The 20408-nt window shown below is 44.6% G+C and overlaps 3 protein-coding genes across 4 annotated transcripts in view; 2 read left to right on the top strand and 1 right to left on the bottom strand.

The window, feature by feature from the left end:
* NUP205 (nucleoporin 205) overlaps positions 1–1189 on the top strand; it is a 44715-nt gene extending 43526 nt beyond the window's left edge. Inside the window, exons 42-43 of the mRNA XM_048937963.1 lie at positions 360–433; positions 834–1189. Of these exons, the coding sequence (XP_048793920.1) occupies positions 360–433; positions 834–986 (227 nt within the window). The 3' untranslated portion in view covers positions 987–1189. The remainder of the gene's footprint in view (positions 1–359; positions 434–833) is intronic.
* A 1205-nt stretch (positions 1190–2394) lies between these two features.
* Positions 2395–6960, top strand: ARL1 (ADP ribosylation factor like GTPase 1). Of its 2 annotated transcripts, none has more exons than XM_048937973.1 (6): positions 2395–2667; positions 3342–3479; positions 4488–4569; positions 5303–5414; positions 6079–6257; positions 6578–6960. In XM_048937973.1, exons 1-6 carry the CDS (start codon positions 2664–2666, stop codon positions 6606–6608), a joined length of 546 nt encoding a protein of 181 aa, XP_048793930.1. In that variant the 5' UTR covers positions 2395–2663; the 3' UTR covers positions 6609–6960. The 2 variants fall into 2 exon arrangements, with proteins under 2 accessions (XP_048793930.1, XP_048793937.1); XM_048937980.1 differs by lacking the exon at positions 2395–2667 and adding an exon at positions 2839–3056 and having other exon boundaries at positions 3340–3479.
* A 129-nt stretch (positions 6961–7089) lies between these two features.
* UTP20 (UTP20 small subunit processome component) overlaps positions 7090–20408 on the bottom strand; it is a 59230-nt gene continuing 45911 nt past the window's right edge. The window contains exons 49-62 of the mRNA XM_048937950.1: positions 20120–20290; positions 19236–19364; positions 18404–18514; positions 17598–17677; positions 16822–16891; positions 15722–15904; positions 14676–14807; positions 13142–13274; positions 12168–12367; positions 11742–11813; positions 10968–11240; positions 10003–10129; positions 8363–8508; positions 7090–7807 (exon numbers count right to left, since the gene is read on the bottom strand). Coding sequence (XP_048793907.1) covers positions 7652–7807; positions 8363–8508; positions 10003–10129; positions 10968–11240; positions 11742–11813; positions 12168–12367; positions 13142–13274; positions 14676–14807; positions 15722–15904; positions 16822–16891; positions 17598–17677; positions 18404–18514; positions 19236–19364; positions 20120–20290 — 1983 coding nt within the window. The 3' untranslated portion in view covers positions 7090–7651. The remainder of the gene's footprint in view (positions 7808–8362; positions 8509–10002; positions 10130–10967; positions 11241–11741; positions 11814–12167; positions 12368–13141; positions 13275–14675; positions 14808–15721; positions 15905–16821; positions 16892–17597; positions 17678–18403; positions 18515–19235; positions 19365–20119; positions 20291–20408) is intronic.

Here is a 20408-nt window from a genome sequence, read left to right as displayed (position 1 = left end):
AAATGATGCATATGAAAACATTGTAAACAAAGAGAAAATGAAGAACTAGAGTGGAGACCGGTGTTTTTGAAAGCACTTGTTAGAATTATAGGCACTGTTGATTTGACAGAATGTGTTGAATTTTGATAGAAGTCGGAAAGATTAGTGACTCGAGGAGGAACTTTTTGCTTAAGGTTCCATGTTGTGTGATCATGGCTGCATAGAGAAAATATGTTAAGTCAAAAAATTACTTTAATTTCTGATATGCAAGTTTAGTGACAAATTTTGAGTACTGCATTTTGAAATCATTTGTGACAGTGTGGAAAAATGATGGTGTTCAGTAGCCAACATAATTTTAACCTCTTATTTTCTATCGCTAGGTTCTTTTGGTTCAGAGTCCAGCTTGGATTTCAGCAGTGGACTGAATCGAGTGAGTCAGCATGATATAGATCAGGTGAGATGTCACAGTCTACTGAAAAATACAGAATGCACATTGTTATTGAGCAGAAATTGAGCAGACTGTAAAGTGTGAGTATTTACAACAGAATCGATTTATTCTTACACAGAAATTTAATAGTCTGTGTTAATTGGGTGCAAAAGCAGCAGAAAAAAAAATACCATTTTTATTAAAAAATTCCATTGACATTTCTGCTGCTGTTTGTGCACAAAAAAAGAGCCTGTGTTCAAAATCTTTTGCAATCTCAAGCACCTTTATAAGAAAAAGTTTTGTTTAACTCCTAAAGATTGTAAGGTATTGTGAAAAAGCTGATAGATGTTGACAGGTGATGGATAAACACATGTTCTAGAATGATAAAATTTTGTATTGTTGACTGAAACAAATCTCTGTTTCTCAGCTTCAGATTGAAACCACCAACAGTTTTGGTGAATCCCTACAGAAGAAGCTTCTGGACATTGAGGGGTTATATTCTAAGGTTCGGTCACGTTACACCTTTATTCAAGCTCTTGTGAGACGTATCCGTGGTCTCCTAAGGATATCAAGGACCTAAAAGACTGATACATGAAGCTTGCCCCTTGAAGCAGCATGTCTGGGCAGGCTTTCTGATCATTGGATTTTATAAATGACACATTTTCTAAACAATGTCCAAAAAAAAAAAGCATTTTTGTTACCTTTTTTTTCTTATCCCTTTGGATCAGTTTTGTGCATTCTTTCTTACTGCTCCCAACTTGAAAAATAAAGAATCATTTTTAAGTGAGTTCTGATTAATATAAGAACTAAAGCAAGAAAGAATCCAAATGGAGGACATAAAGGAAATGAAAGCTGTTGTTCTGTGACTGTGATGATACCATATTTATGGATGCTCTCAGAGAAAAGGGAAAGGTTTGTCTGTTCATGCTGTTCTTGCTTCACACACGTTTAATGTGATCGGACTCTTCGATATGGATTTTATGAGAAAGGTGATCATTTTTACACTGTAAGCTGCTTGTTTATCTTCCCCAGTGCCCTGCCTTTTTCAGCTGACATGGATACAAACTTCCTCTCTTTGAAGAACTCTAGGTACAAGAAAAAAAACAACATGAGGAAAGGCACAGAAGGTGACAGCCATAGATTATGTTCTTACAGCTTGGAGAGCTGAAGATTTCTGTGCTGCTTCAGCAGGAACAGGAGTACAGCAACAGAACACAGTGCTTGAAGAGGGAGCAGGCAGGTTTGAGTAGCAGACTGGTTCTGTAGGTAGACAGAGATTATTCTTAGAAGAGATTTTCATATCTCATTGCCTCTTACGTAAAAAAGAACATGAGACTGGTTGGATTTCTTACTACATTGTCTGATCTTACAGCTCACTTCTCTGCATGTGCCTTGTGAATTGTATCCTGAGCTGCCGCTATGTAGTGGCATTTTATTTTATACTTCACGTAATTAATGTGTGCTGATATTATCTGTCACACAGGGCTGGTTGTTCCCTGTTGTCAGATAAGAGCTGTTATCTGTTTTCTAAGATCTGCTGGCTATTAATGATTTACAGAGCTGCCTTTTGCCTGATGGTTCACAGCAGTTTTGTTCATCTATTCATCAGTGAGAATCAGGAAGCACTGTATTTAATGAGAAAGCCTGTGCTGGAAGTAATATGGGGATTCTGGTGGCTCAGACATCACGCAGAGCTGTGTGTAACGCTGTTTGTGCCGGGTACTACTTCCACCGCCATTTTACACAGCGCAAGTCTGCCTTTCGTGCAGCTGCTGCCGTGCAGCGAATCCCACAGGGACTCGGATGTTGTGTGTTTATTTGGTCACAGCGGGAACGATCAGCGCGGATACACCTGCACTTGTACCGCCATGGACGCATGGGGCACTGAGGGCGGGGGGGGGAGGGATATGCCGCACCGCCCCTGGCACCGCCCTCGTTTCCGCACACGCTGCTTCCGCACCAGCAGATTCGTCACTTTTCCTCGTCGGCCCGCTTTATTAATTTTTTTCTTATTTCTCCTTCCTTTTTCCTCTCGTCCTGCGTACTTCCGTATCAGGAGGGTTAGGGTCGCCTTGCGCTCTGCTTCCCCTTCTTGCTTGCAGGCAGAGCCCGTCCCGCCTCCGTGTCGAAACGGCGAAGCGGGGTGGGGAGAGCGCCTCCTTTACTCGCCGAGGCGCGCGACGTGGAGCTGCGGGCAGGCGAGCGGCGGCGCTGACAGGAGCGGCAGGGCGGGCAGGGCCCGGCGCAGCGGCTCGACATGGGTGAGGGCGTCGGGGCAGGGGTGCGCGGTGGGCCGGGTTGTGCTTGTAGAGCGGAGCGGTGAGGGAGGCGGAGACGCCGAATGTAGGGGTTGGGCGATTCGTGCGAGTCTAACCTACACGGACGTGGCGTTTGACCTGCATTTTCGTGTGGCAGAACGGCGTGAGGGTGGGCGGAGAGGGGAGCTGCGTGCCGCTTTCTGCCGGTGGAGCTCACGGCGCCGTTCCGACCCGGCGATGGGTGCTGGTCGGCGGGGTGACTTGGTGAGCACCCGAAGAATTGCGCTTCATTTGAAGGAAGGAGAAGCAGGTGGTCCCGGGAGAGACCGTAGGCGTCAGAAGGAGTCCTTTCTTGTGCCGCAGTGTCCTTGTGTGGTGGTCTCTGGCTTTGACAAGGCAGAGGCCGATGCAAACAAAGGAGGAGATAGCTCAGATTTTGGCAAATGAGAAAACTAACCGCGATGAGGAAGCTCGATGCTTCTGCAAGCTTCGTTGTGCCGGGGAGATTTGTGATAAAATAATTGCATGAGGCCATGAGAGAAGGATGTGGTTCAGCACTCAGAACTTGCCTTTTTTCTCTGAATGTAGGACATGTGCTGCTGTCCAGTAAGAAGGACAGTCTCTGCTTTGCCAGCTGACGTAGAGGTGGCTTTCTGTTCTGCTTTTATTTTTTGTAGGGGGCTTTTTCTCCACCATCTTTTCCAGTTTGTTTGGAACTCGAGAGATGAGGATTCTCATCCTGGGGCTGGATGGAGCTGGAAAAACAACCATCCTGTACAGGTTACAAGTTGGTGAAGTTGTTACCACCATTCCAAGTAAGCAGTCGGTCTGTTACTAAATGCAGCTGATTTGTTAGCGCTGGTATGTCAGCTTTGTCAGCTGAACTCTCACGTGCTTACTTTGTAAACAAATGCACCTTGTATTGTTGCAGCCTGGCACTTACGTTTAAGAGCTTTCTCTTACGCTCTTATGGTGTGCTATAGAAATACAAGGAAAAGGTATCTTTTATGCTGCTCTATTGAATGCAATAAGTACTTGACCTCAAGGTTGTTAGTATGATTGGTAGGCTTCTCTAACTAGTAGCTATGGAGCGTTGAATCTTTTTCTCTCTAAATATAGCACTAGTATGAATTCTAGAGTTTGTTGTTATTGTACATAGCAAATTTTACATAGGATAGCATCAATGAGTCACACCTATTTAATTTAAGGGATGTGGTTTAGTGGGGAAATATTGGTGATGGGTGGACTGTTGGACTGGGTGAATTTGGAGGTCTTTTCCAACCATGGTGATTCTGTGATTCTCACTTCTTGTTACTGACAAGGGTCTTAAGTTTGTTATATAAACACTTCTCTTTAACACAGAAAACTACCTGCATTTCTTCTTGTCTTCCACATTCTGTAGAAAACGCCATCTTTCAGATATCACGGTATAAAGCCTTCTGCTGAGAAGCAATCTCTAATGTGTTCTTTCAAGGCCACAGATCTAGTGTTGACATGTAGGATATGTTCCTTAGCATTCTACTGCTGTCAGTTGTTGGTTATCAAAGCAAGCTGCTCCTTTAACTGCTACTTTGTTTCCTTTGACGCTTTCAGGCACACTAATACTCATTTATAACAACTTTAGCATTTGTTGGCAGGTCTCTATAATATGTTTATGATGCATTATTTTCAGCCATAAATGCATGTTGGAGTGACTTCTCAAGGAATGTGAGCATCACTATGTTGCTCGTGAGGAATTTTTAGGCATGATGATTTTAAACTAAGTGTATTTCAGGAAAAGAAAAAGGAAGGATCATCAGTAAAATTGTGTAACTTTGTTTCAGCAATTGGCTTCAATGTTGAAACAGTGACATACAAGAATCTGAAATTTCAAGTTTGGGATCTGGGAGGACAGACAAGCATAAGGTAATGTGTATCTAAAAATAAAAAGATGTCATCAAATTTCGGTAAAAAGTGTTTGCAGAGTTCTTGGAATTCTCATAGCTGTCTGTTCTGACAGTTGTTTCCTTTGAGTTTAAACTCAGTGACAAGAGGGCACTTTTGTTTGATAGGGTTCTGTTACTACCACCTCTGTTTTGGATTACAAGTGAATTAATTTCACTGGTTCTGCTTTGAAAAGCTAGTGTACTTGTGTAGCATGGAACTAGGCAGAATTCTGAACATTTATATTTAAATTTCATATTTTTAAGAGTGCAAAGCTATAAGACGATATTTGAACATAGGCAATAATTTTTTTGAGTAGTGAGCTTTGAGTTTTTTAACAAACCATTCCATGTATAATTGTAATGGTTTGTGCAGGACCCCTGTGTGCCTTCCTCAGGACTACACTTTGAACACTGCTCAATAAGGGGCAGTGCTAATTTCCTTTTCCTTTTTAGCTCCAGTAGTCCTGAAAAAGATGGTTATGACCCTCAGTAATTACGTACCTCTATGAATTAGCTCTTTAAAAAAACTCATCTTAGTTTTTGCTGGTGATTATTTGTACCACTCTGGTCCTTTTTATAACCTCATGATGATAAGTTCTTTCTTTTTTTTTTTTTTTAACCCCAGAGAGAGTTGTTACTTCCTCTGGTTGGCTTTTCATTATGTGGCTGTAGAGTACTGCTAAACCTTCACATGGCTGTTTTGTCTTCTGCAGGCCGTACTGGAGGTGTTACTATTCCAATACAGATGCAGTCATTTATGTAGTGGACAGCTGTGATCGAGACAGGATTGGCACTTCAAAATCGGAGCTTGTTGCTATGCTGGAGGTAAGAAAATGAGAACAACGATGGTTGTATCAGTAAAATGGAAATGAAGTGTTACAGTTCTTGGAGCAGGTGTGAAACTTGATTCAGTGGTATCACGTTTGGTTGCAAAGTTCAGCCCTCAGAACAGGCCCATGCAGCACTTCTAACTGAAGCAAGCTCAATGTACTGTAGGCATTTTATACTTCTGCACAGTAATTCTCTGGACAGTAGGTTACATTTAGCCTCTTGGTCGCATGAAAACTTGCCTTGCCTTGCATGAAAACAAGGGCAGCTGCTTGGTGCATCAGTGGTAGAAAATCAGGCCCTGAAGGAATTCTAGTGGTGTCCTACTGGGCAGTGAAGCTGAAGAATGTGCATGGAACAGTAATAAAGGGAAGATGCGTTAAGTGCTACAAGCTTTTTAATAGTATGCCTTGTTAAATCTGCCTCCTGTTTACAGAGTGCTGTTATGTTATGAAATCTGCCTTGTTTTGAAAGTGCTTCTATGTGACGTGGGAGCAAATGGAATTCAGAATAGGTGTCATTCTTTTGGTAGTGCACTAAAATTGGCAAACTGGAGGAGGGCCATGATAGAAGCTGCTTTTTGTCCTACGGGTTTTCTCTGCGTAAATAAATTTAGTTTAAAAATCCTGGCAAACAGTTTGCCATGATTCTCATTTCTTAGGAAGAAGAATTGAAGAAAGCCATTTTGGTGGTGTTTGCAAATAAGCAGGACATGGAACAGGCCATGACTCCCACAGAAATGGCAAACGCACTGGGATTACCAGCACTGAAGGACAGAAAATGGCAGATATTCAAAACCTCTGCTACTAAAGGCACTGGGCTTGATGAAGCAATGGAGTGGTGAGTAAAAATCTGGTTGTTAGCTTCATTAGTGAGGTGTCTTTTAACACATCATCTTTTGTAAAGAAGAAAGATGGAAAGTCTGATGTAAAAGCAAGGTATGAATTACAGGTTTGCAGAGCTTCCTTGTACTTGTGAGAACAGAAAGATGAGCGTTTCAGGACTTGCCTGTTTGCAGTGCCCTCTAACTAGGGCTGTATTGCTCTGGGCAGTCATCTTAAAACAAGAGCCCACATGAGTAGAAAGGGTAACTTACTCCTAAAGGTGTCCTGGCATCTCTCAAATGATTTTTGAATAAACTGGTTTACCTTTTTTCCTAGGTTGGTGGAAGCCTTGAAGAGTAGACAGTGATACAAAACTGACAATTGCCAAGAAGTTTCAACTACATCCAGCATCCCTCTTTCTGCAGTCAAGTATGGTCAGGCCACAAGTACTTGTAAATAGGGCAGGTTTGCATTTGGGTCATGTAATGTGGATGCCTCTCTTCCGCTAGAAAACTGAACCAAGTGGATGTCTGTGTACATTATGATCTTCATTTTCTTTCTTTGTGTTTAAAGATGTGCTTAATAATTTGTATGAAAGTCTTTCTGGAGGGCAAAGAGATTTATATATTCTTTTTCCATTCACTGGGTAGTTTGAAGTTGGTGTGGTTACTCTATTTGTGTAATTAAAACACTAATAAAATCCACAATGATCAGCTGTACTCCCAGGTGCGTTGCTTGCTTGCAGAAGCAGAGTTGAGTTCTGCTGCAGCCAGATGTAACAGACACGTGGCTGAACATTGCAGGAGGTTTCCTGAAGCTGATGTTGTTATGCTTCAGTATCCCTCAGTGCAGGTACAGTTACACTGAAGTACAGTTGTTAACAACAGTACCTGTTAACATAGCATCACTTCTTGTTTCTTCAGTAGCTGCCTGCTGCCCTGATGTGGCATGCCCATAACTCAACTCCCCCCCATTCTATACTCTGCCTTTCTATACTCTGTGCTTAGCTGCAAATGAGTCAGCTTTCTCCCTACAGCTGTGGAAGCTGAAAGACAAATCAAGGTCCATGCAGTCTGTTTTCTCCAGAAGGTGGGAGGGGCAGAGGCATGAATGCAGTCATCATCTAACCCATCTTTTAAACAAGAAGTAAAAATTCAGTGTAAAAAAACAGACTGGTTGTCCAATGAACTTTACATGATCTAACAAACATACAGGTGTTGGAGAAAAAATAAAACAAACCCTTAAGCTTTATTTAAAAAGTTTTTATTTAAGATCACAGATTAAAAAGAAGACATGGAAAAAATACAAATAAATACAATTAGAATATTTACATATTCTTTTTTTTTTCCCTAACAGTATTGGCTTGAAATTCATTTTTACAAATTAATCCTCTGGGAAGGAAAAGACTTTTCATTCCACCATTGCTAAGTCTTTGAGTGCATGACTGCGATGTTTCTTGGCCTTATAGCTGGGGCGCAGGAATTCTATTTTTCTCTTCCTTGTTTCTGCTTTATTCTTGTGTCTCTTCAGCTTCCTCCTTGCAGCAATGTCAGGGTTTGCCACAGTCTAATGAAAAAGAATATGTTTGTTCAGTTAAAACTGTAAACGTCAGACAGTTCCCAAGAAATGAACACCTGACAGGCAGTGCACGACCTCCAAGGCTTCTCAAAAATGAGGGTCTTTCTGGCTGCTGGAGCCACGTTTATTGCTGCTCTTCAGGTAACCTAATCAGCAGGGCTCTGGGATCGGTCAAAACCTGCCCACAGGTTTATTTAGCTTAAATAAAACCACAGCATCATAGAACATCCTGAGTTGGAGGAGCCCCCAACAATGATCAAGTCCTAGCTCTGCACAAGGCCACCCTACAAACCCCTTGGTCTGGGAGCGTTCTCCATATGCTCCTTGAACTCTGGCTGCTCAGGGCTGTGACCACTGCCCTGGCAAGACTGTTGCAGTGCCTGATCACTTTCTCAGTAGTTTCTTGTTTTCATTTCACAAACTACCGTAATTCAGGATTCTTCAGGATTCCTTATTCTTCACACTCATCTCCCTGATAAGCTCTCAAGCCTTTAGAAAAGCCCTGTTTTCCTTTTCCCAGAAGAGGAAGCAGAATAAACTTACCTGCAAAGCCCTCTGCTTTTTCCTCATAGCTCTTTTCTGATTGGCCTGTTTCTGCACAGAAGAAAAAGCAAGCGAAAAAGCCTCCAGACCGACTAATTTCTTGAGCAGTTCTATAATTTCTTGGGAAAGGTTCTTCAGTGTTGGATCTAATAAAACAAAATAAACCAGCTTAATCCTTTCAGCATATAGAGCAAAAGCCAAGAACCCAATAGGGAATTACCCCTTTTACTGAAGACATTCCTACTGATGGATCTTGCCCAGTATTTCTGCAGGCACAGATCCAAAGACAGAATCAGAGAATCACCAAGGTTGGAAAAGATCTCCAAGATTATATCTAGTCCAACCACCACCTTCCACCAGTATTTCCCCACTACCCCTGTCCCTCAGTACCATTTCTTGAGCACCTCCAGCGTTGGTCACTTCCCCACCTCCCTGGGCAGCCTGTTCCAATACCTGATCACTCTTTACGAGAAGAAATTTTTCTTAATATCCAACCTGGACCTTGTCTGGCACAACTTAATTTAAGAAATATCTGCTGGTTCTCTACCAGCCTTCCCAGAGGGCTACAAGTAGTGCTTCACGTGCTGACACAGAAAGCAAGAAAGTTCATCTTTCTTTACCCTCTCACACCACTGCCAATCTCTTCTACGCATTTTGAACTCAGCTGAAAAATGATGGCCAGTCAGTTGTTCCTTACCAGAACCCCATTACTGCCCTTCTTTTTTCCAGTTCTTTTGTATCCTTTCTAGAGATGCACAACATACTTCCAAGGCATATGTTACTCTAAATGTATTGCTTTATGGCCTGTGCTTATCCTGAAACTAGATTAAAACACTCTCATGAACAATGAAAGATTGTTCTTAAGTCAGGAGTCCATCGTGGGAAATCAGTTGGTCTTTCTCCACCCAGCATCATTTCATACAGGCCATATACACAGATCTACTGCTTTGCAATTAAGCTTTGAGGCTGCTCTGCAATCTTTGCTCTCATTTTCCTCATTATGTACTTTCAGGTTTCCTTAAGAATTCTAAATAAACACGGGTCCCCAGAGAGGAACCAGAGTTTCTGCTTAGACAAAGCGAGTGGAGCAGAGTGACCTGGACTCATTCTGGAGGGTGAAATTCAATAGGTGCACACCTGCCTGCACACACAGCGTGCATCATTCCTGTAGCAGACAGCTCTCCTCCCCTCACTGCAGCATTTGTTCTCTTTCAGTCACTGTACATGTGTAACACACACTGAAGTTCATTTTCAGGATGCTCTATTTCAAAAGAGCTCCTAATCCTCACAGCAGACCTTAATATGGCAACTGAGAAAGAAAGACACTTGGCTGCAGCTTCTCTGAGACCTGCCCTGCCTTCCTCCCCTTGCTGAGTAGTCAATCCTGCAGCCACGAGTCCACCCTTGAGTGCTATACTTCTTCCACATAAGCTCAAGCTTTATCCACTTGTGTGCAGGAGCCTGCCTAACACCAGGACTTTGTCAGCATATGCATTTTTGTTCAAGCTGTCATACATTCTCCTCCTCTCCTGATATTTTGGTTAAACTGCAAGTAGGTGAAAATTCACTGTTAAAGGCATCTATTCCTCAACAGAGGAAAAGGATGACAGGAGGAGTTCATGATGAAGGATATCACTTACCTTGCTCTGCATAGGTGCTGTTCAGCTCCCTGTACAGAGGAGTGAGGACTGTTGCAAGGTACGGCTTGATTCTGTCTTTCCCCATATCCACTGAGATTGCTCCGAGGAACTTAAAGATGCAGCTCCTCTGAAAATGAGTGCATGGAACACGAAAGCAGGTAAGAAAGAAACTGCCTAAGTGAGCAGCTACAAGAACATGTACACCGCATCTCAATGCACAAGGCGTTTCAGACAGCTGTCAGAAATTCACTGCTGGCATAAGGTCTCAGTGCAGTTAAGCACAGCCTTCAGATGAGACACAGCTCCGTGGGATCTGGAAATGTGAGCTCAAACTTCACTTGTTAGCTGGTAACATTTTTTCTTCTGTCACTGTCCTGTACTAGGGCAGCTGAAGATATGAAAGTCTCAGCCTTTCCCTCTGCATCACAGGGAATCACAGTGTTTCTTCTGTCACTCACATGGCCTCCCTTCTCCTGACAATTCCACACTGACATTCCCCCGTCCACATAAAAATAGCACTGTCAAGCTTTTAAAGCATGCGTGTCCAACCTGCTAGCTTTCTCATTTGGTTGCCTCTTCTTCTGTTTTAATAAAAACCAGAACAAAATAAGTTTTGGTACCTATATACGTGAACGATGTTACATGTTTTATACATAGTCCAAGACAATTCCTCTTCACTCAATGTGGCCCAGACAAGCCAAAAGGTTGGATACCTATATTTTAAAGGCAGCACTCTGTCCCTGCACACTGGTGGCCTTTGGCTTCCCACCTTTCCACCACCTGGAAGTAACAAAGCAGAAGCAAACTGGTGGAAGGCCTTCCTGAGAATCCCAACCTGAAATGCTTGGTTTCTCCATCATCACCTACCACTCCTCACTTCAGCATAAGTTCCCAACAGCCTCTGGTAGCAAAGAGTCTATGCAAGTGCTTGTTGCATTAAACTGCTGGTTTAATCTTGCTCTCACCTTTAATGGGATCTTGGGGGAATATGCTGCTTCTCGCTTTGCCATTATAGAGAGCTTCTTCATCAGCCATATCAAAGTGACTGGCCGACCCTTCTCTTCTGTGTCCTCTCCTTCTCCCTCTCCTTGAGCAGAAACATCTTTCTCTTCCTCATCTTCAGAAGCCTCCTGCTCTTCCACCTCACAGCCAAGTTCTCCTTCGGCCTGGTCACCTTCCTCCGAGGGAGGTGCAAGCAAGTAAATAACTTTGGCAACAAACAGCAAATTCTTTATAACCTGAAATGTGAAAACAGAGCAGTCAGTCACTGGGGGTTCCCACAGTGCCAGTACCAGCAGTGACCAAAGGCAGCCAAGAGCCAATGTTAAGTCTAAAAAAGTAACTGGCCATAAACTGGGTTCAATTCCATGCCACAGGATGGTGCACCATGGAGTCAAACCTTCAAGCAACAGCGTAAAGCTGGGCTGAATACTCCCAACAAGCAAGCAGCCAGGACCTCAGTGCTGCAGCAGGGAGACAGCACCAGAGATCTGGCTGCCTGCTCAGGGTCTGGCTGCCCTTCTCCATAGAGAGGCCGGACTCCCCCTGGGCAAAGGCTGGACAGAAGGAACTCCTGTCTTGCTCTGCATGGTGCCCAAAATGTCTGTGTCTGTCCCCCCCCAGCCCTCACCCTTCCAGCAGACTGACACCAGATCCCTGAGCAGCACTTCTGTCCTGACCAGGAGGTGACACTGCCTCATGTGCCCCCACCACAGCCCCAGACAGGCTGCTGCTTCTACCTGCTCTCCCAGAGACTGGTCCAGGAACTTGGAGCGCAGCTGATGGCAGAATGCAAACACAAGTTCCTTCACCTGGTGGGACAAAACAGGGAAGGAATTGTTGCATGAGAGAAGCCAGCAGCAGAACCCCACAGCAGCATTGTGCAGTCACCAAACGTGGTTCCCAGGGAGGCCAATGAACTGGCTCAGCACAAGTTTTGCCTGCATCTTGCAGTCCTGAAGGGAATCTGTGTTTTTCAGAATAAGACCCCAGAGAAGCCCCCTCCCACCAGCACAGACACCTGCTCAAATGCTTTCAGTGATCAGGATTAGGCAGTGGACAGAAGCAACTGAGAATCGTGCACACAGAACTAATGAAGTTATCTCTGTGTCTCAGGCAGGAAACAGGTGCAGGCACAGGGGAAGGAGCAGCACAGACACGATCACCTTTCTGTCCAACTCAGCAGTCAGGAAGAATGTGGATGCAGACAGCTCTGCTGACGGCTTTTTCCTCTTCACTGCCTGCCTTTCACTCCATTTGGTGACAAGGTCTTCTGGTTTGTGGGATGCAAACAACAAGCCAAATATCTGAGTGGCTGTCAGCCACACCCAGCTGTGAGGATGCCAGAGGTGAGACTGGATATGATCTAGGGGAGAGAAAACCTCTTTCAGTACAGGAGCCAGTCCAGCTAGAGCAGAAAAAGCACCCCCATCCCTCCTAGAGCTACCACAGCATACACTGCAGTAAAATAACGAAGGAAACAAACTGCTCATACACTTAGAATGTAATAAAACTGTTCCTAGGATCTCTGCTGAGCCAAAGCAAATCCAGAACTTGCCAGGGTTACCTTGTCTCTCACTGAGGGCACCTGGCAGGCTGAAGACAGAACCCAGCCAGAAACACTCCTACTGTCAGCAAATAAAGCAACTGAAAGCAAGTCGACAAAGTGACAGAAAGGCAGCCTGACACTACAGAATCTCTCTCATACAGAAATCATTGGAATCAGATGATCTCTTGGCCTTATCGTGCTGGCAGGCACACAGTATTTACAGTGCCGTTATCACATGTCATCGCTGGCTGTGTGCACAATCTCATCAGGGAAATCTTTTCCTGGAAGAACTGGAAGTTTTCATCAAAGAGGCTGCAATTATGGCCAAACATGCCATCATTCACAAGTGTTTGCTCTTGGGATGATAGGAAATACTTCCCAGCAGCTGAGACAGATGGCTTATTGTTTTCATCAGCCACGTAACCTTTTCCATTAAAATCTACTCTTGCCTAGCAGCTGCTGCAGAATGCTCATACGTGGCATGTGAATCTTGTGTGACAGCATCGAGTTCTTTCCTTTGAGGTATGAAGAAACCCAAGGCACTCCAAGAATCTTCCCTGTAACACAGATATTGTAACTCTCCACACTCACCCCAGATCTGGCTGACGATGTCTGCATGCTTGGTTAGCTGAATGAAGCTGCACTCGGAGATCAGCTTTGTCACCAGCACAAGGAAGCTGAACAGCAGCCTATCTGCAGCCTTCTCCTCTTCCTCCTCAGTTATCTGAGAAGATTAGCAAGACCAGAAACGTGCTTGAGATGGTGTGAACATAAGTGTTTATTTCCCTACCGGCTACATTTCAGATCAACACTGCAAGGAAGCAGAGGACTGAGCTGTACCCAATTTCTATCATGAGCTGAAGGGAAGAGGCTCCATTAGAACAATGCTTTGTGTTACTGAATTGCGTGCAGGACCTGACTGCCTGCAGTTCCAGCTGGTGGGATGCAGCCAGCCCATGCCTCTCCCACAGTGCAGCACAGGGGATGATCACAGGGCATTTATCATCACTGCAGATGTTTTCATCTCCTGCCAACCTCCACACCCCCGAGGCTCTCCTCCCTTGCTCAATGTGCTTTCCAGGCACATCAGTAGCACACATGGCAGCTCCCCAAGTGTCTGGGATCCCCTTGGGAGTGCTACATGCCATGCAGGATCTGAGGCAGCCTTGTTATTCTGAGTTAATTGTGTACATAAAACAAAACAAAAACAACCACCAAACAACAAAACTACAGTCTGAAATACGGGAAGGGAATTCATCAAAAAAGTTAAAGTTGTAGGCAACACTAAACGTTGGCAGTCACAAGTGATTCACTTCTGACCTCCCATGCTTACATTGATCTCTGTATCTAGCAGACATTTCCCAGCTAAACAGGTGTCAGCATGATACGAGGCTGTTTCCTAACTGAAGACATCCTATGCCATCCCAGTGCTAGACATATATTCTGCTATTCCTTCCTCCATCCCTCCTCTCCTGCCACCACAGCAAAGACTATACAAGCAGGGAAACTGCCCGGACATACACACTGCCACAGGGCCTCAAGCTGTGCCAGGGAAGGTCCAGTTCAGATATTAGGAACAATTTCTTCTCAGAGAGTGGTGCTGCTCAGGCCCAGGCTGCCCAGGAGGTGGTAGAGTCACCATCCCTAGAGGAGTTCAAGGTAAGGGGAGATGTGGCACTGAGGGACATGGTCAGTGGGCACGGTAGGGATGGGTGATCGGACTAGGTGATCTTAGAGGTCTTCTGCAACCTTAATGATTCTATCATTCTATGCACCAGTTCAAACAGGCTAAAAATCCAACAGCCCATGACTCGAGGGTTGTCTCAAGAACCCCCTCCACCCAGAGGCTGACAAGGAGTAAAGCATCTGCTGGTCACACAGCACTGCTGCAGGAAGGCCAAGGGGTTTGCAAAGCTCCTTTGTTCCTTGCGCTGTGACACACAGCATGAAATTTGGGCCTAGAAGCAAAGTATGGTTCTAAGCCAGCGATGTCCCCTTCAGGACAAGCGTGCGTACTTTATGTATTTACTCAGCCCCAAACAGTAGCACCAAAGGTTAAATCTCTCCTACACTTCTTCCCTTCTGCCATTTTCCTTCCCCAAAAGGAAGCGGCAGTATGACTTACGCCTTCAAACTGAACTGGGTTGATTTCTTTCTCAACCAAGGTGAGGACAGCTTCAAGGCGCCGCTCAAACATGACTCCCTCCACTTCCACAAACAAGCCGCATGCCTGGGCAGCCAGCCTCCGGTGTGAGCTCTGCCAACAGAAAGAACACCACCCCCGTTACCTCTAGATCATCAAATCCTGCAGCTCCCACAAGTGAGTAGAAACTGTTTTTACCTGCAGCAATGGCATTTTAAGAGAGGTTGATTTTCAGACTACTATTGATATAGGAGATGCTGCCAGCTAGGGACACAAGTACCTGGCAGGACATAATATTTCAGGGAAGGCACCCTACAACTAAATGCCAAAGGGCTGCTTCCAACCCAGTTTCCAGCTGCAGAGCACTGGGGGCAACTTTGCATTGATGGGCAGCTTGAAGCTATAAATCAGAACTGAACACAACAGAGACGACAAGAATGAAGTACTGAAGAACAATTGCTCCATTAATGCAAAGGGAAAGAAACTGAATCCTACTGAAGAATAACTGATCAGCCAGGCACCCAGAAGAAAATGGGAGATCTGTAAGACTATGTTTGCCACCCTCCAGCTGCTGCTTCACAATATGAAGCGAGCCTTAGCAAAAGACAGCATGATGGTCAATTAATGGGATCAGAACAGCTGTAAGGCATTTATTCAAATATTAAACCTCAGCAGAGGCTCTCATGGCAAATACCTGTCCTAGGTGGGACTGTTTGAATGCAGGCAATGCAGCCAGAAGATCTGTGGGCTGATCTTGATCTACAGCAGCAGCAGCTCTCTGCATTTGCTCAGATACACAAAATTTATCATTTCTCTCTCTCTCCTTGCTAACAAGAAGCATGTTAATAAGCACAACTTTAAAGAGCTTTTCTTCTACACTGTCCCCTGTTCATACTCTTTTCCTAAAACTCTAACTCAAACTTAAGCCATCAATGCACCACACCTGACAGCAGCAATCGCACTTGCCTTAATCTTATTCAAACCCCAAAGTCTAGACTCAGCCAACAAAAAGAGCATGGAATGAATACCTTCTTGCTGTGAAACCACTCTGTGACCAGTGAAAACAGCAGATCTTGTTTATCGTTGTTTATCTTACTGAGCAGAGACTTGCACGTCAAAGCCGCCATCTTTTTGCACTTGGCCGAGTCATCATTTATCATCATCATACACAAGGAAATGAAAAACAGCCCACAGTACTTGTGGAGGAGCTCCTGGAAAGAAGTGACCATTAGTCAGTGATACATCCCTAAGGAGCGCCTGGAATTTAAAGGGGAAAAGAGGGATATTTGTGGCACAGCCCTGAGTAGGATCCAAGTCAAGGGAGGTGAACTAATGCAGAGGACAGCCCAGCTGCTGATGCAGGCAGGGAATACACAGCAGCCCCCTCTGTCCCCTGACTTGCTAATGTGCCCCTAGGACAGGAACTTGAGCATCAGACCTAAAAGGGCCTATTCATAACTAACTTGCATTAAAATGGGCATACATCTCTAAGCAGTGCCACAGCTAGGCCCAAGGGCCCTTCTCTTGCAGAAAAAGCAGTGCTTTGCTGCCCTACAAAGTTGCTGGGAACTGAGCTGAGGTACTAAAGGTAACCAAGGGTGGAGAGGCACAGCTCACTGCGCTCAGTTTCCCTTCCTTCCTCCCACATTCTTGCTTGACTGCACTTCTCTCAGCCTCCTGTACACTCAGTCAAGCTCCAGCTGTAAAGCATTGGGGCAGATTAGCATTTTGTGCACGTTATCCTGCATAGGTGCAGTTATTATTTAACTGTCATTTTGACCTACTGTACCAAGAAGCCCTCTCTCTCCGGTGAGGCCAACAAAACTGGTATTTCACATCACATTCCAGTACATAAATCTGCATCACATTCATCCAAGCCCCTACTGACAGAGCTTTACTTCACTTACAGACTGAGCACATTAGGTCTGGAAGCAATGCAGACTTTCCAGCATGTCATTTCTCTTCTGAAGCAAAGCCAGTTTTTTGGAGATAAGTGATACTCACTTATGACAGAAGTTAATATGATACATCACATGCTCCCCAAATAAACTGCTCTACAAACACTAGTAATGCAAACAGCTGAAAGGAATCAACTGCCTGATGCCCAGTACCAAGAAGTGACCGTTACCTGTGGAAACATGTCAAGGAGGTACACAATCATCTCCAGAGCAGACTCTCTTCCAGTTTCATACTCGTAGCTGCAAGGAAATGGTTAATGCTTAGGGCTGGGCTGACACTCTGCAAAGTTACTAACCACTTACAAGAATGGCCAGTGCTAATAACACACACTGACATGGATCTTTTTACAGCAGCTCCCTGACCTAATGCTTAGGAGAAGAGAAGCAAACAAGCCACTCAGCTCCACCTGCTACAGAATGAACGCATTCACAGAGAGGTGAGTCAGGGCTCCAGCCAACCTGTGCCACAACAGCACTGTGCTGTGGTGCTGAGGGCACAGCAAACTGCTGTCACCTCAAGTGAAGGAGGGGTCATGCTCAGAAGGAGCCTTCAGGCACACAGATTGCTCCTCTGAACTGCTCAGACAATTGCCAAGGGACAGCGGGCATATAGATGCACTTTCCCATATCCTTTCTGGATTTTCTAGTTCACCTGGTTCACAAGTGGTGCAACCGGTGATGGCATAGGCAGACAACAGCACATTTGTTCACATGGGTGAAGAACAAAAAAAAATACAGCTGGGAAAAGGGGAAGATAAAACAGCTTCATTTCTCCAACATCCACCTCAGAAAAAACAGGGAAGCGCTTTAGAGGTGGGAAAGTTGGAAGTCCAGTGCACCCACCCCCCCCTCCTCATGAACAGCATACAAAAAGGATGATGCTGAAATCATACTTAAAACACCAAGGTTCTGTACTGAGGGAAAGAGAAGTGGAGAACAAACTCACTCCAGCTGTGCGAGCATGAAATCCAAATTGGGTTTCAGCTTGTCACCAAGAGGGTAGTCCAGAATATACTTCAAGTAAATCTGGAAAGCCAAACAACACAACAGAGAGGAGTTACAAGAAACAATTGGACAAGCTTGTATAAAAAGAAAATAAGGAATAAGCAGTTATGGATCAGAATAAACCCATCCTCCTGAATGCACTAGTTCCTATTCCACAAGGGGTGAAGCTCCATGCCTGGAACAGGATCTGCAGCTGACAATCTGCCAGATGAGTCCTCAGAGTATTGCTGTGCCTTGCCCAGGCAGGCTTCTGTTAACAGAAATTCAGCATTCTTCATAATTCATTTGCTAACTCTGGAGAAGTTGCATTTGGCCATGCACAGCTCCTGCTGCATCTGTATCCCAACACTTGAAATGAAGCATTTCAAGCTTTTGGTTGCTTTTAGCTTAGAAAGAAATAGTGGGAAGGAATCATGGTTTGTGGCAAATTCTCTTCTGCTAAGATACAGAAAACAACAAGTTATAGAAGCTTAAAAGCCTTCAAAGGATGAGCTGTGTCAGTACTGCTGAGTAGCCCTGTGAAGGCACGTCATGGCAAGCAGTTTCACTGCAGGCAAGCAGCCTGAATTTCTGCTATTGTTCTCACAAGGGCTAAAACCAGCCTGACAACAAGGGAGCAAGGACTGGGAGGATAGAGCAACAGGGCTGAGATTCAGAAGAGCTAAGGCACATCTCTATGAGATGGGATGGCCTCATGGAGCCCTCCAGCCCATCACTGCTGTAACACGGACTTCTCATGGTACCCACCTGCCTGCACTGGACTCGCACTGGCTCAGTCTGGCCTGTGATGGCAAGCTGGGCAACCTTTTGCATCACATCATCAATCTCAGGGACAATCAGCTTCCTGGATAAAATAGCCTGAAAATACGAAAACATCGCTGGAGTCACATCATTCTGTTTGCAGTGTGAGATGTAGTATTATAACCAGTGGTTACATGGGTATCAAGTGGCACGGTAACACTGACGTATCTTCCAACAACACACAAAGAAGTTGGCTTGTAAATCCATACCACCTTCTTTTGGAAGACACAGAATACCTGATCTAATGGTTAGGGACGTAAATTCTTCAGCAAAAGCATCCTGCCACCCAAATGAATCCTCATATACAACACGACAGGACAGGTAATGGCTTTAAGTTGCAACAGGAGAGGCTCAGTTGGATACAAGGAACAATTTCTTCTCTTCAGAAAAAGTGGTGCTGCAGTGGCACAGGCTGCCCAGGGAGGTGGTGGAGTCATCATCCCTGTGTGGATGTGGCACTGACAACATGGTCAGTGGGCACGGTGGGGACGGGCTGACATTTGGAATAGATGATCTTAGAGGTTTTTTCCAACCTTATTAATTCTGTGATTCTATGTGTATCAAGCAGCCTCCCAAACAATTCGGAACAAAGGCTACAAGTCCAACAGGAAAGCTCTGCTACTTTTCCTGTTTTCCCCATCTTCCTTCTCTGTAACAGAGAAACTCAGGGGCACTCTGCAGACTGTTCCAGATATCAGATCTTACAAACATTCACCAAAATGCAATCACACCCATTCCAGTGCTTCACAAAACCCATACACTTGCTCCACAAAAATACCTTTAGAAGGCCAAAGGCAGTGGCTTGCCGTGATGAATCATAAATATCTTCTTCAGCAAAGCCAAGCAGCACTTGGAGCTGTTTGCTTGTTATTTGGCTCTTTGCATTCTTCACAAGTATTGTTACGGACTGCAAAATCAAATTGCACATTGTCAATACACATAAACCTCCATAAAATATAACCCCACACCAAAACCTGACTCTTCATAGCACTTGGGTTTGACAGAACAAACTGCTGCTCTCAGATGGGCAGCTAAAACTGTTTCCAGTGCTGTTTGCTTTCAGCTGGCAATTCTGAGATGAAAACTGCATACAAGCAAATACACAAATGCAGTCCTTGAAATGAGTGGAGATGCTCACTGATTTGAGCCACAATGCAGGAATACAGACTGGAAGAGGACAAAATCCTTTTGGCACTGGGGCTCTCACTATCTCTTATGATTGCAAAGCTGTAATTAATTCAGCAATGCATTGAGAAAACACGTAAAGGAAGATGGTGCACACAGTAACAGCAGTTATTACTATAATTAATTGCTCTCCTACAATTGCCTTACTTCTGTGAGTTTATTCCAATGAATCTACTCAAGCTCAAAACCGATGCCTCTCAGAAGGGTGGTAACAAGTTACTATCATAGGAAAGAAAGAAAGCAAATCTGCTTCTGTAAAACACCACCCCTCAGCTCCAAGCTGTGTGCAGCTCCAAAGGATAACTTTCTTTAAGTCTGCACTGCAGTAAGACTCAGGGCAAGACCCCATTTCCCAATGTCTTGTGATCTCCAGACTAACTCTGCAGGACCAGCTACAGGACAGATGTGCAGTGGAAGAAGCCTTGTTCTATAGAATTAATTCTAAAGGAGAGGTGAGCAGACCTCACTCTGACTTACTTTGAAACAGTTCACAACCAAGTGAAAATTCTGGCCTTTGGCTACTCCTGTCTTGGCAAATTCTTTCAGCAAGAGGAAAAGCTGCTTGATTAGCGACTCCAGATTTGTATTGATAGAAGGCAAAGGGAACTTTAAAATCCATACTAAGGACTGCAGAGCACCAGTTATCACCTGTAAGAAAGACCCAGAAATCAGCATGTGGAGCCAGACATCAGCACATGGGTACAACGGTACCAAAAGAACACTTCTCACTCTGCTACAGATGTTCTCAGGCTATTTGCAACTGTAG

Source organism: Lagopus muta, chromosome 1 (assembly GCF_023343835.1).
Source record: "Lagopus muta isolate bLagMut1 chromosome 1, bLagMut1 primary, whole genome shotgun sequence".
In the NCBI taxonomy this organism is placed as follows: domain Eukaryota; kingdom Metazoa; phylum Chordata; class Aves; order Galliformes; family Phasianidae; genus Lagopus; species Lagopus muta.
Note: the sequence above shows the minus strand (reverse complement) of the source record. Positions and strands in the feature narration are given on the sequence as shown.

What these genes read in the sequence shown, in the direction of transcription:
- ARL1 (XM_048937980.1), top strand. Translation starts at nt 2,902, where the DNA reads ATGGGTGCTGGTCGGCGGGGTGACTTGGTGAGCACCCGAAGAATTGCG. An exon ending in GTGGTGGTCTCTGGCTTTGA is followed by an intron (nt 3,057 to 3,339) that starts CAAGGCAGAGGC and finishes TTTATTTTTTGT; the next exon opens with AGGGGGCTTTTTCTCCACCA. An exon ending in AGTTGTTACCACCATTCCAA is followed by an intron (nt 3,480 to 4,487) that starts GTAAGCAGTCGG and finishes ACTTTGTTTCAG; the next exon opens with CAATTGGCTTCAATGTTGAA.